At 45.6% G+C, this 14,724-nt stretch overlaps 1 protein-coding gene across 2 annotated transcripts in view; it reads left to right on the top strand.

Annotated features, from left to right (window-relative positions):
- cora (erythrocyte membrane protein band 4.1 like coracle) overlaps positions 1-14,724 on the top strand; it is a 47,067-nt gene that overhangs the window by 9,224 nt on the left and 23,119 nt on the right. For both annotated transcript variants that reach the window (XM_084578506.1, XM_084578508.1), the window contains exons 4-11: positions 3,764-3,806; positions 3,971-4,046; positions 4,625-4,669; positions 4,826-4,999; positions 6,251-6,491; positions 6,911-7,008; positions 7,191-7,363; positions 11,839-12,014. In XM_084578506.1, coding sequence (XP_084434632.1) covers positions 3,764-3,806; positions 3,971-4,046; positions 4,625-4,669; positions 4,826-4,999; positions 6,251-6,491; positions 6,911-7,008; positions 7,191-7,363; positions 11,839-12,014 — 1,026 coding nt within the window. The remainder of the gene's footprint in view (positions 1-3,763; positions 3,807-3,970; positions 4,047-4,624; positions 4,670-4,825; positions 5,000-6,250; positions 6,492-6,910; positions 7,009-7,190; positions 7,364-11,838; positions 12,015-14,724) is intronic.

Genomic DNA, 14,724 nt, shown 5'->3' with positions numbered 1-14,724 from the left:
GGAGTTTCTTTATTTAGCTTTGTTTGCCATTCTGCCATCCGATTTCACTGAGCTTTAGCAACATTTGCTGTTGGGGTAGTAACTAGCCTTCCATACCTTTGATGAGAACATAACAAACTGGATGGGAGGACACAGATATACTAAACTCGGATATACTAAAGTGAAACTAAACTCCCAGTTCATCTTCCATAAACAACTGTACATTTTCCCCCCTTTAAAGACATTTTCGGTAAAAATCGATGATAGTAAAGTGCGCCTGGTCATAGCGACGATTCCCACAATATGACATCGCCGCCCGCACACTACCTAGAATCGTGAGGAAAACTTTTTTTGTATATTTGAAAACCGAAAAATAACATAGTGTCCTTTTAAGTGGCTTTACCACTAGGCTTAGCAGCATTCAGGAGAAGCCTACTTTACGGAGGCCATGGAGCCGTGAGGGAAAGCACGCAGCTGTTTACAAACACGGAAAATAGCCGGTGCGGTCCGTTAAGAAAGTAAGCGCGAGTAAAAGTGCAGTAAGAAATAGGAAAGGGGAAGAAATGGGAAAACATTCACAGCACTGTGCAGCACGAAGCATGAGGCAGTGGAGGCAAGAAGTGGAGGTGCAGCATGTGCGGAATTGCGGCACTTGACTGCCATGTACATTTAGTATTATTGTCTATTAAAAGCCAGAAACGGCAAAAAATAACATAGTGTTCATGTAAGGGCTTGATTTTAGCATAAAATCAAACTTGTTTGTATTTGTACCCATAGTATTCTCATGCTTAAGAGATGTACTTCCACAAGATGTAAAAAAATTTTATTACTGAAAAAAATGCACGAAGAGATGATAAGAGAGAGCTGGAAGGTATTTCAGTTTTTTTTTTTTATTAAGCAACAAGACGTGTTCAGTAAAGTAGGCATTTAATTACCAGACAGCATCTTCAGTATCATGCCATCACCAACAACTGATGTAGTAAAGACCCTGATATAGTAAAGATTTTTTGCTGGTCCCAGTGACTTTACCATAAAGGGGTTCTACTGCATTATAGCCATAAGGATATTACTAGGGGTATGACTTGTCATTTTTATATTTTTAAGCTAGTTGATTTTTTTGCAAGTGTTTATTTTACAGCATAGTATTCTTATTTATTTAAATCTTTTTCACGAATCATATTCTGTAGGTGTGAATTTTCATACAAGATTTTTTTGGAGGGCTCAAATTTATTGTGACTGTTTGCAGTCACAAGCAGCATAGGGATTTATATTGGCCATGTTTTGCTACAATTGCTTAGGTAGTGGTAATTAACAGATGAATGGTTGTAGAAAGAGCAATCCTTGCAGATATAAATCCTGCATTTGTAACAAGAAGTGAAAATTTAGGCACAGGGCAGGTGGCTGTCTAATACGAGGTAAAATATTTTTGAAGACTTGTAATAGCACACAATGAGCTGTACTCAGCATCATTGTTTCTATGGTGCGCCTTCTGAGTGCGGGGGATTTCAGTTCGACGACCCCCAACTTTGACTCCGATATTTTTAGGTCTATTTTCTTCAGAAGCATTTACATCAAACATGTCATTATTCATTTTCACGCCATGATGTGTTGTATTCTGAGGTGTTTCTCAGCAAAGATGACTGTTTATCCAGCCAACTTGTTACTTTATTTTAAAACACAGTTATTGCTATTTAAATTATTTATTTCCTCTGATGGGGTATGTGTCACTGCTTAGGCTGCATACCGAGGCACTTTTGAGTAGTAGTGGTAGTAGTAGTAGAGTGGTTATTTTATTACATATACATAAGGAAGGAAAATATGTTTGCTGCCCCGGTGTCTGGTATCTGAAGCACCTGAACTGGGGTGGCACAAATAAAGGGATAAGGCTGGTAAAAATAAAAAGAAATATATGCACTATGGCACAATGAGCCTTTGTGAAAATCTTTTTTTTTATGAGCGTTCTATGTTAACTGGGCTGCCATACCGTAGGTTGGTGCACTGTGCCCTCGACGGAAAGGATGTACACCCACACATTATGTGGGCCTTGTGCTTACATTATTGCTTACTAACCATCGGGGAGTGCTGGCATGTCAGGTTTCTGCCTCCTGTTATATACAGATAAAATTTAGCCTAATTCCCAGTTTTGTCCTCATTATTAAATAGCACTATCAGCATCAGGCTTCCAGCCAGAGGAGGCGCTATTTAACGGAGGCGTGGGTACTGCTTCAATGTTTTCGGTTTAACCTCGTTGGCTCCGCGATCCTTGCAACCACGCTGCCTGCGATGCACATGTGACCAGAGGGAGGTCGATCGCATGATGTAGAGATGGCGAAAGGATAACTCAGCACGCTGTCCGTGTCTCACAGGCTGCCATGCTGGCCATGCCCTACAGCCTAATTGCGGACGTGTGACCAGCATTCCCAAGGAGCGCGTCTGTCGCGCCTTCGAGAAATGCGGTGTACCGCACGCGTTTAGAGGTACTAAAGAGAAATATGTCTTTAGCAAGGTACTCTCGGCAGACATATACTGGATGACTGCGATCGCGAAAGCCCTGAATTCAAGAACACCTTGTGGGCGCATACGCCCCGCACCTGGGCACAGCGATAGACGTGAATAGGCGTGGCCACAGCGCGTCATCGCCAGCGTTACAGCTTGTGCGCTGTCGTCCCGCATCTAAGCTGCAAGCCTACTGGTTTTAGAGCAGCCTGAGGACCCCGTGGCTTCCTCATTCGCCGGGCGAATGTGAGCTGCTTTTCTCGCAGTGCGTGAAATGCTCCAATTAAGTGTGTCGGCGCGAGAAGGGAACCAAACCAGCACCGGCATATGAAGGTTCGTGGCACTTTTCGGTGCCTGGTGCGGAGTGCGTACGTTTTGTGGGGCAACTGCAAAATGTGGTGCAAATAAATATTTTTACTGATCTTTCCTCGCTCGCATTATACGCGAATGAAAACTTTGTTCCTGTTTTTTCTATCCCGAATATTTCTTATTATATGCGAATTCGTATTATATGCAGGTTTTTACAGTATGTATGGTTTCGATTTGACAGATGCTTGCCACGGTTACAAAACTTGCCAGTGTCTTTATATATTGCAGTCCAGTGCCTCGAAACTCACAGCTATGACATGAAATTCTAGGGACACCATTCTCTCACCGCGTTCGTGTTTCGAGCGCTTCCTTTAGTTTTCCCTGTAACCTGCTGTAACTGATACTCGGAAGCCAGCTGCTGGTAATGACATGCATTTCAGAAATATTGACTTTTTAATAATAATAATTAGCTCACAGGAAAAGAAAATGCGTAGTATCTCACACTTGTTTCTGTGGACACGTGAACCGCGCCGTAAGGGAAGGGAGAGAGGTGGAACCGAAAGCTTAAAGAGAGAAATGGGTGCCGTAGTGGAGGGCTACAGAGTAATATCGATCACCTGGGGATGTTTAACCTGCACTGACACTGCACAGCACACGGACGCCTCTTCATTTCGCCTCCATTGAAACACAACCGCCGGCGGTCTGGTTGGAACCGAAATTGATTTGGCATGCTTTTATTGGCACTTTTTGGTTTATATTCAAAGGTCCACCCCTTAGGTATAACGCTTCTGTGTTGATTGCTTGCTCTGTTGACATTTATCTGGACAATTGAGACAAAATCGCAGGGGCAGTGAAGTTGTCTGCTTGAGGACACCTCATATTTCGAGCTTCCAATTTAGTTTTCTTTAGAGCAAAGCGTTAGGTCTAGTGCATTGATAGGAAAAGTTGCATGTGTTTTTGTTATTACTCTTCTGTGCAGAATTGGATCAACTTGGAAAAGAGTCTCTCAAAGCAGATGAAACGTGAGTAACAGCTTGCATCGGAGCAGATTTCTTTAATACTATAACAATACAATGCATACAATACATAAAAAAATATATATAAATATATATATATATATATATATCATACCGTTTCTGCTTTCACTATTATTGCGTTAATTTGTGTCACTGTGACTTCCTACCAGGTCGGCCCTGGGAGATGTCTTTCGAGGTGAAATTTTATCCTCCTGACCCATCCCAGCTGCAGGAAGACATTACGAGGCAAGCTGGTCTTGTTTGTGCTGTTGCTTTTTTTGTGCTGTTAAGGAAGCGTGTTGCTCGTTTTGGGCCAGATGCTGTAATCACTATATCGGAAAATATTAATATTAAAGTGTTACAGGTATTGCCGCTGTTTTTATTGTGTCCGTGGTTCATCTGGGAATGTTCTGCAAAATGAACAAAAGAATACCTCATTGTAAGGTGTACCATTGTATGGTAAAGATTTTGTAACGAAACTGCAACTTATATATGGGCTCGACTTGACTCGACTTATTCAATGCAGCTGTTGGCGGGGATGGGTACTATGTATGTTTGTACCTGTGAAGAATATTTCTTTTTTTGGCAAAAATTTGAGCTGCTCGAGGCCAGAGATTGCCTTCTCAGCTGGGAACTGAAAATGCTTTGGCCAAAAAAACAGGGGGGGGGGGGGGGGGGGGTTCGGTGTGCTGGATCTTGGATTCTGAGGAGGAGAACATGAGCCCCTCTCCGCTATATCTATACATGATAGAAATCGTGGCTAATAGCTTGTACGACAGTCTACTAGATGGTCTTATTTTTTTTCCTCCTCCGGTCATTTACAGGTACCAGCTCTGCCTGCAAATACGGGATGACATCCTGTCGGGAAAGTGAGTAGGCCAGCAGAACGGGCATATGCTACGCGCTGAATTTAGCATTTATCTTTCCGTTGCCCCAGTTTACGCATGCAATTAGCCACTCATGTGAAGTAGCTCAGGGTCGTCGAGCATTAGAGGAGGTTACAAGTTCTGTTGCACCGCGTGCAGACTCCCCTGCTCCTTCGTGACACACGCGCTGCTGGGGTCGTACCTGGTGCAAGCAGAGCTGGGCGACTTTGACCCTGAGGACCATGGCCGCAACTACCTGTCCGAATTTCGCTTTGCGCCAAACCAGACCCCCGAGCTGGAGGACAAGGTCATGGAGCTGCACAAGCAGCACAAGTGAGTCAGCCTGTCTGCATGTACCATTGGAAGATGATGTCGCAGCATTTTTTGTTGTCTATCTTTTACCATCATCAGGAGAGCTGGCATACGAGAAAGGTTCTACGCAATTGTGAAAGAGAGGGGGTGGGGCTAAAGCTCAAGTCAGTGAGAGTTGTTTCAGGATTCAAGCCATAATTGAGTGGTTGGGCTGGAACTGTGGCCTACATTTTGTTGGGATTCCCAAATCGCGTAGATAAGTAGACATGTTGCAAGAGTTTAATATACAAATGAGACCACACCCATGTCACTGATAATTGTGAACTCCTTTGCATTATTAGTATTGTGTGTTCAACTTTTGCTATCCTGTCAACAGGGTTTTGGACCTTTGGAATTGAGTGGTTGGGCTGGAACTGTGGCCTACATTTTGTTGGGATTCCCAAATCGCGTAGATAAGTGGACATGTTGCAAGAGTTTAATATACAAATGAGACCACACCCATGCCACTGATAATTGTGAACTCCTTTGCATTATTAGTATTGTGTGTTCAACTTTTGCTATCCTGTCAACAGGGTTTTGGACCTTTGGACAGGCTTCAAAAGCTTTTGAGTCATTCCCCTTGAAGTGTGTTCTGAATACTGTAAATTTAGGCCATGCTTTGTTTTTCATTTTTCAGTGATAGCTGTCAATGGCACGAGGTTTCAGCTCCACATTGTTGGCATACATTGTGCACATCGAAGGATTGGAACAAAGTTGAAAAGAGTAGGAGAAAGTGCACAAGAGGGGAGTAGATTAAATATTAACCGACGGTACATTTGCAGTGTTGCTTGTTTTTATCGCACTTGTAGCACAGTGCAATGGCTATCACTGTGTTCTCTCTTAACACCATGTAGTGTAAGCGTATTGCTGAGCAGCGCATAATACGCAAGGATGGAACTTGAAACATGACGACAGACACTTTGTACTGTGGTGTTGACCAATGTGATATATGGAACTATGATATATATGGGATATATGATATATATGGGACTATGGTGCTGTTGACCAATATGATGCAAAACCAACTCACCTGACAGCACGTCCTCTTCAAGCAGTGTAAACATGTCTGTGAGTTTTCTTTTCTTTTTTTTTTTTTTTTTTTTTACTATTTTCTGTAGCTTCCTACTGCTGCTTATCCCTCCTTCAACTCTGATTTGCGCAAATTAGGACGTCGGCAGACCTTATCCGCTTGCAAAATCTTTTTTTTTTCTTGCATTTTTACCTGTGTCCCAGGGGCCAGACCCCGGCTGAAGCAGAGCTGCACTACCTGGAGAATGCTAAGAAGCTGGCCATGTACGGTGTGGATCTGCACCAGGCCCGGGACTCCGAAGGGGTGGACATCACCCTCGGGGTATGCGCCTCGGGTCTGCTGGTGTACCGCGACCGGCTGCGCATCAACCGCTTTGCCTGGCCCAAGATCCTCAAGATCTCCTACAAGCGCAACAACTTCTACATTAAGATCCGGCCGGGGGAGGTGCGTGTCTCTCCTCCCGTCCTCCGCGCTTCTCTCCCTGTGCTCTGCAGCTTCCCTTTCTTGGGATTTGTTGTCTCCCTCATTCAGCCTTTTTCCCAGCTAAGACAAATATCCCAAACTTATAAACATAAAGGGTTATGCACGGATACTGAAGAAATGGCAACATGTCCTCGTACAAAAACGTGCTAAAAGAGTGTGAAATAAGTACAATCACCAGCCATTCACTCTGGACATCTGTTCTTACTTATGTTCCTTCAGCAATGCAGAGAAGCCCGTAGTCTCAGTATTGGCATGGGCTAAACACATTCGACCTCCCAGAGTCTGCTAGTGGCATGTAAATTCGAAGTTAATTGTTCTATTAATTTATTATTCATTAACTCATTGTAATTTATCATTAATTCATGCTCTGATCTTTGCAGTTTGAACAGTTTGAGAGCACCATAGGGTTCAAGCTGGCCAACCATCGAGCAGCCAAGCGGCTTTGGAAAGTTTGCGTGGAGCATCACACTTTCTTCAGGTGCACATGTGGATAGTATTTTTTGAAGCACGGTTACTTTCTGTTTGTTATTCCAACTGATATTTAGAAGTAGAAGTTATATCGCAGCATATCTGCTGTGGATGGCACCTATGGCCACGAACGTGTCGAGGCAGCCGGCCTTGTAGTATACTTAGCTAGCATTTCATTCTTGTTTTCGGCAGGCTTATGTCACCCGAGCCAGCTGTGAAACCCCGTCTGTTCCTGCCTCGGTTTGGCTCCAAGTTCCGCTACTCGGGCCGGACACAGTACCAGACAAGACAGGCCAGCGCCCGCATCGACCGACCACCGCCCCACTTTGAGCGGACGCGAAGCAACAAGCGCTTTTCCTCACAGAGTGAGCATCCACTGTTATTTATCATTTCTTTATCAATAATAGTTTCGGGGGCAAAAAGTGTGCAACTGCCTGTATTCAAAGCCACCTTGTAAATTTTCACCTCTTGAATAAGTGCCGACTCAGGTTCAGCAGTCAAGTTCTTCTAACTTGCTGGCACAGCTGTAGTGCATTCATGTTTACATTTTAAAAGAGTGCTTCCAAAATGTGTCTATGCTCCTTTAAAAACGCGCTGAAGAGACTTTTGAGGTTATATTTTTTTTTTTTCACGGTAACTCGATCTACACGTTTTGGGCTTTCTTTTCAAATTATTGTCCTGCATGGCAGATTTTGCTGCTGAAAAGAGATCAAACGTCTCTTCCCCCCCCCCCCCCCCCCTATTTTTTTTTAGCTTACAGAGGAGAGTAGGAGAAGGTGCCCTACATGTGGAGTGCATTTCGGGCACTTGCATGGTGGCTTGCAGTTCTGCTGTCAGCAGAATAATATGTGGAGTGGCATTGTGAACATAGTCTGCTCGCATTAGGCTTGTTATTTTTTTTGGTGTATGTTCTCTGAACCAGAAATGTGAAGCAATTCTGTCAAATTATTACTTGTGTCGCGTCCGGAAACGCCAATATAGATTACTTTGGGTGTCCTCATAGATTACAGGATTTGCATTGGCCACCACCGAGCGATGAAGTTTAATCTCGTAAAAGCAGAGCGTACACGTATGTTTTTATTTATGTGGGCTGAATTTGTGGCTATGTTGTCTGCGACCAGTACCGTTTATTCACAGAAACTCAAAGCCAACTTTAAGCGAGAATACAATATATCAGAACTCTCTTGGGTGCACCTCTAAGACACAAATGCTGTATTCACAAGTAATTGGCTTAGATATAACTTTTTGCAACAGTGCAGGTGTAGGTGCAGTGGTGGCGTAGCGGTAGAACATCCGCCTCGCATGCAAGAGGACCGGGGTTCAAATCCCGGTGCCGCGCAATTCTCCACCGGATGAAAAAAAAAAAAAAAATCCGCGTGTCGATGGAATTGCAAACACAGGTTTGGGGTGCGACCTGATGCCGGTGAACACCTCCGGCAACGCACTCCCTCACCAGAACAGGAGTTGGCCACCCTGGTGCAGTAATTGGCCACAACCTCCTATGATAAGCTCCATAAAACCCCGGCCCTCAGTCACCAGCGGCTGCGGAACAACTGACCACGGCGGCGGTCAGACCTGTGACGCAGCAGGGGGTGCTAAGAAAGCCTGGCTCCGCTGGACAGGCCGCCATTGGAAACTGACCCTGGCAACGTTTAATGCTAGAACCCTAGCTAGTGAAGCTAGTTTAGCAGTGCTGTTAGAGGAACTAGAGGGCATGAAATGGGATGTCATAGGGCTTAGTGAGGTTAGGAGGCCGAATGAGGCATATACTGTACTGAAGGATGGGCATGTACTGTGTTATCGAGGTTTACCAGAGAGGCGACAACTAGGAGTAGGTTTTCTTGTCAATAAGTATATAGCAGGTAATATAGATGAATTCTATAGTATTAATGAGAGGGTGGTAGGCATCGTAATTAGGCTTAATAAGAGGTATAAACTGAAGGTTGTACAGGCCTATGCACCTACATGTAGCTATGATGACCTGGCAGTTGAAAGCTTCTATGAAGATGTAGAATCGGCAATGCGAAAAGTAAAGACGCAGTATACTGTACTAATGGGCGACTTCAATGCCAAGGTAGGGAAAAAACAGGCAGGAGATAAGGCAGTAGGTGACTATGGCATTGGTTCTAGGAATAGCAGGGGGGAGTTACTAGTTGAGTTTGCAGAGCGCAATAACTTACGAATCATGAATACCTTCTTCAGCAAACGGAAGAACCGGAAATGGACATGGAAAAGTCCTAACGGGGAGACTAACAATGAAATTGACTTCATAATGTGTTCAACCCCCGCCATTGTGCAGGATGTAGAGGTAATCGGGAAAGTGCGATGCAGTGACCACAGAATGGTGAGGTCCCGAATTAGCCTAAATCTGAAGAAGGAACGCAATAGATTGGTAAGAAAGAAACCCATCAACGAATTAGCGGTGAGGGGGAGGGCAGAAGAGTTCAGAATCTCGCTACAGAATAGGTTTTCAGCTCTAACTGAGGATGACAACATTACCCTAGAGGCAAGGAACAATAATTTCAGAGATATCATTACTGAGTGCGCGGTAGAAGTAGGCGGTAGGATAGTTAGAGAGGATACCGGTAAGCTGTCTAAGGAGACGAAAGATTTGATTAAGAAACGCCAGAGTATGAAAGCTTCCAATCCAACAGACCAGATCGAATTGGCCGAGATATCAAAGCTAATCAATAAGCGCAAGGTGGCTGATATAAGGAAGTATAATATGGAGAAAATTGAGCATGCTGTAAAGAACGGGGGAAGCCTTAAAGCGGTAAAGAAGAAATTGGGCATAGGCAAAAACCAGATGTATGCGCTAAGGGACAAGGCGGGCAACGTCATCACTAATATGGACAAGATAGTCAAAGTAGCCGAGGAGTTCTATACAGATCTCTACAGTAGCCAAAGTAGTCAGGACCGTAATGAGATTGGCGGTAGGGAAAAACAGTCAGACGTTCCACCAGTGACGAAGGACGAGGTCAAGAAAGCACTAGAAACTATGAAAAGGGGGAAATCAGCTGGAGAGGATCAGATAACTACAGATTTGCTGAAGGACGGGGGGGATATCGTGCTAGAAAAACTGGCCACCCTGTATACGCAGTGCCTGGTGTCATCGACGGTACCGAAACCATGGAAGAATGCAAACATTATCCTCATTCATAAGAAAGGGGACTCTAAAGACCTAAAAAATTACAGACCAATCAGCTTACTGTCTGTTACGTATAAGGTATTTACTAAGGTAATCGCTAATAGAATCAGGACAACCTTAGACTGCAATCAAGCAAAGGATCAAGCAGGGTTTCGGAAACGGTACTCTACTATCGATCATATCCATACCATCAATCAGGTGATAGAAAAATGCTCGGAATATAACCAGCCCTTATACATAGCATTCATTGATTACGAAAAAGCATTTGACTCAGTTGAAACCTCGGCGGTGATGCAGGCATTGCGAAATCAGGGGGTAGACGAGCCGTACGTGAAAGTGCTGGAAGATATATATAGTGACTGCACAGCAACCATAGTTCTGCATAAAGAAAGTAACAAAATTCCCATAAAGAAAGGTGTTAGGCAAGGAGACACAATCTCCCCAGTACTATTCACAGCTTGTTTAGAGGAAGTATTCAGAGACTTGGAATGGGAGCAGTTAGGGATAAGGGTAGATGGAGAATACCTCAGTAATCTGCGGTTTGCTGATGACATTGCCTTGCTAAGCAACTCGGGGGATGAACTGCAAATAATGATTGATGACCTAGACAGTAAAAGTAGAAAGGTAGGCTTGAAAATCAATATGCAGAAGACTAAGGTAATGTTCAACAGCCTCGGGAAGGAACAGCAGTTTACATTAGGTAGCGAAATACTGGAAGTAGTAGGCGAATATGTCTACTTAGGACAGGTAGTAACCGCAGATCCAGACCATGAAAAAGAAATAACAAGAAGAATAAGATTGGGATGGAGCGCATTTGGCAAGCACTCGCAGATTATGACTAGCAGCTTACCGGTATCGCTCAAAAGGAAAGTATACAACAGTTGCATCTTGCCTGTACTCACCTATGGGGCTGAAACGTGGAGGCTAACCAAGAGAGTTCTACTTAAGTTGAGGACAACCCAGAGGGCTATGGAACGAAAAATGGTAGGGGTAACATTAAGAGATAGAAAGCGTGCAGAGTGGGTCAGAGAAATAACTCAAGTTACCGACATTCTAGTGGAAATTAAGAAGAAGAAATGGACATGGGCAGGACATGTAGTGCGAAGAGAGGATAACCGATGGTCGCTGAGGGTAACAAACTGGATTCCAAGGGAAGGAAAGCGCAGCAGGGGGCGGCAGAAAGTTAGGTGGGCGGATGAGATTAAGAAGTTCGCAGGAGTCAAGTGGATGCAGCTAGCACAGAACCGGGTTAAGTGGAGAAATATGGGAGAGGCCTTCGCCCTGCAGTGGGTATAATCAGGCTGATGATGATGATGATGATGATAACTTTTTGTATTATCTACTGTAATACGTAACCCTTCCTTGCAGTGAAGGGCATTTATGTTCGGCCCTGCCTTTCTCTCAAATTACCATCAGATTGACTTTTGCAAACCCGTTTGATCAGATAGGGACAGGGGGGAGTTGGCTTTAGTGATTGTACATTTGGATAATTTCCTTCAAGTCCAATTTAATGGCCTTACTGTAACTTAAGAGAACATACTTTCAGCATGTTGCGTGTAAGAACAGCGATACTGGCGGCCGAAGGAATGAAGTAGAAATTTCAGGAATGTCAGAGGGTGCTTGACACCTGGGCTTTGGCTCTGGGCATGCGTAAGTGTTCAGCGTCTTTCCCCTTCTTTCTTTTTGGCACAGCCTTGACATACCCACCACGGCCCGCGGCCCAGGAAGAGAGCAAGCGGCACACGCTAACCGGGGCCCTGCGGCGCTCGCCCAGCGATGATGCTGACGTGCCGCGGCTGTCAGCCAAGGCAGCCGCGCAGCAGGCATCTAGCCCAGCAACCGAGACCCCACCCAAAAAGGAGACCAAGGTGAATCATTCAGCCATGAACACCAGTATCTGTTGCTGCCAATGAGGAGAGCGAACGGAGCGGGAGGGGGGGGGGGGGGGGGTGGGAAGGTTACATGCCGGAAGAACAGATTGTATTTACTCTACAATAGACCCATTTGCATAATGAAGTGCCCTCTTTCCCCCCTTATGTGCCCGAGAATTTGGAAAAAAGCAGAAGAAAAAAAATTGCCCACGATTACGTTATTTTCTAATGCGAAATTTGAGTGCAGCTCATCAGCTGTTTCACCTTTTCGATAAATTGAGGCAAAGATTTCGAGCAGGACATGTATGTACATTTACAGGCAGCTTTTTTTATTTAATTTTTATCATGTATTCCTTCAAGAAACACACCACTAACAGTTCTTGGCTGTCATGAAAGAAGCTTTCTGGTTGGAGAAATGAAGAGAGCAATTGAGTTATCGGGAGGCTGCGGGAAGCAGCGCGTGGGCCCATAGGAGCGTTGCGTGACGAACAGATAGCAGCGACTGACTGATGCCGCTAGCGGGTGAAGCGAGTGAGAGCGGAATGCACGCACCGTGATCCTCGCTAGAGAGCAAATGAGTTATCGGGAGGTTGCGGGAAGCAGCGCGTGGGCCCATAGGAACGTTGCGTGACGAACAGATAGCAGCGACTGACTGATGCCGCTACAGTTGAATCCCGCTATAACGAAATTCACGGTGCACGAAAAAAAATTCGTTCTCGCGGAACTTCGTTATCGCAAAAATTTGACGTGAAACGCAGAAAGAATTGCCCAAGCAGCAGCAAAGGCGTTTAATGCCAAAAATCTGTAAGCTTGGTTTGCTTATGCTTCACGGCGAGCAACGCCGTCACGCGATTTTCGCACTCGGTCAGCAAACCCATTGCAACATCGTCGTCTCGGACAGCAACGAAATTCCTGATGACATCAAAAGCGTCCATCACCTGTACGGCGGTTGCCGCAGCCGGCGCTTCCTGTACGTCGTCGTCTTCTTCATCGGAAGAGTCCTTATCATTCCGGGCAGCTTTTATGATCTGCTCATCACTCACATCTTCGTGAACAACAACACAAGCGTCAGCGCCGATGTATTCGTCGAGCTCGAGATTAGGCGGCACGGTTCCTATTTCTCCCAGCGTTTTCCAGGCGGCCGCGATCCCCGGAGCCGGTGACGCCTCTTCGTCGTCGTCTGTAACGCCTGGTGTTAGGCCAGCAGAGTGTACGGGTCGACCTTCGGCAAATCCGGCGTGCCTGAAACAGTTCACAATTACTGAGCGCCCCAGTGTGCTCCAGGCAGCAGACATAATCTGCAGTGCCACGTACAAGTCCACCTTCGTGTCTCGGCCGGTTTCAGTGTTAAAAAGCAGCCGCTGAATTAACCTCCCGCGGTAAGCGCGCTTCAGGCTAAGAATCACGCCCTGATCGAGAGGCTGTAAGACAGACGTGCAATTGGGAGGGAAAAACCTCAGCTCCGTGTTAGTGAGCTTGACTTCGTCGGAGTGATGCGCTGAACAATTGTCCAAAAGCAAGCAAACTTTACGGCCCTGCCGCTTCATGTCGCGGTCGAATGCCATCATCCACTCGGTGAAAATAGCGCGGGTCATCCATGACTTGTTGTTCGCCTTGTACTGCACAGGTAGGCTACGAGTTCCCTTAAAACAGCGCAGCTTGGCACTTTTGCCTATGACTAACGGCGGACGCTTGTCCGAGCCATCCATGTTTGTGCAAGCAGCACTGTGATGCGTTTTTTGCTGTGTTTGCCGCCGTGAAAGCGCTGCCCCTTGAAGTCGAGCGTCCTAGCCGGCAACATCTCGTAGAATAGCCCGGTCTCGTCGGCGTTGTAAATGTCTGCAGGCGCGAAGTTGCTTAAAATTCCGGCCATGTTACTCGCCTTCCAAGCAGCTGCTCCGTCCACGTCTGCTGACATTGACTCGCCGCACAACACTTTTCCAACGATGTTATGGCGGGCCTTGAAACGGTTTAGCCGGCCAATGCTGGCTTTAAAATCATCAATGCCAAGTAGGCATGCATAGTTCAAGGCTTTCTGCTGGACGATGCTTCCGGACAGGGGGACGTTGCTGGCTCGTGCTTCCACAAACCACGCATGCACTGCTTTGTCCAACTCTTCATGGAGGGGCCGCGTCACCTTTTTGTGCTTCGAGGATGTGCCTGAAGCAAGTGCCATTCTCACGCTGTCCTTATTGCCTAGAATCGTTGACAGCGAACTTGCAGGAATTCCGAAGTCTTCAGCAATTGCCGCTTTCTTCCTTCCGCTTTCTGCTTGGGCGATTATTTGAGCTTTTTGCTCAAGGGAAAGAGTTTTGCGTTTTTTCACTTGCGTTGCCATCGTGTCCTGCGGATGAAAACTCGTCGTTGTCGAAGAGAAAGGCAGCGAGTGAACAACGCGACCACGACACAAAGCCAAAATGGCGGAACTGCAATCACGTGATTTCATGCTTAATGTGGCTTTGGATTTGACTTGGACTTCTCGCCAATAAAACTAGTTTCGGTTTCGATTTTGAACGCGAAAATTTCGTTGAAGCGGAAACGCTCTGCAAAAATGGTTCGTTGTGCAGAGAAATTTAGGCCATTAATTCTTATAGGATACTCGCGGGGAATAAAAAATTATTCGTTGTCGCGGAAATTTCGTTGTGGCGGTATTCGTTGTGGCGGGATTCAACTGTAGCGAGTGAAGCGAGTGAGAGCGGAATGCACG

Source organism: Amblyomma maculatum, chromosome 9 (assembly GCF_055883805.1).
Source record: "Amblyomma maculatum isolate TAMU_Amacu chromosome 9, ASM5588380v1, whole genome shotgun sequence".
Lineage (NCBI taxonomy): Eukaryota > Metazoa > Arthropoda > Arachnida > Ixodida > Ixodidae > Amblyomma > Amblyomma maculatum.
Note: the sequence above shows the minus strand (reverse complement) of the source record. Positions and strands in the feature narration are given on the sequence as shown.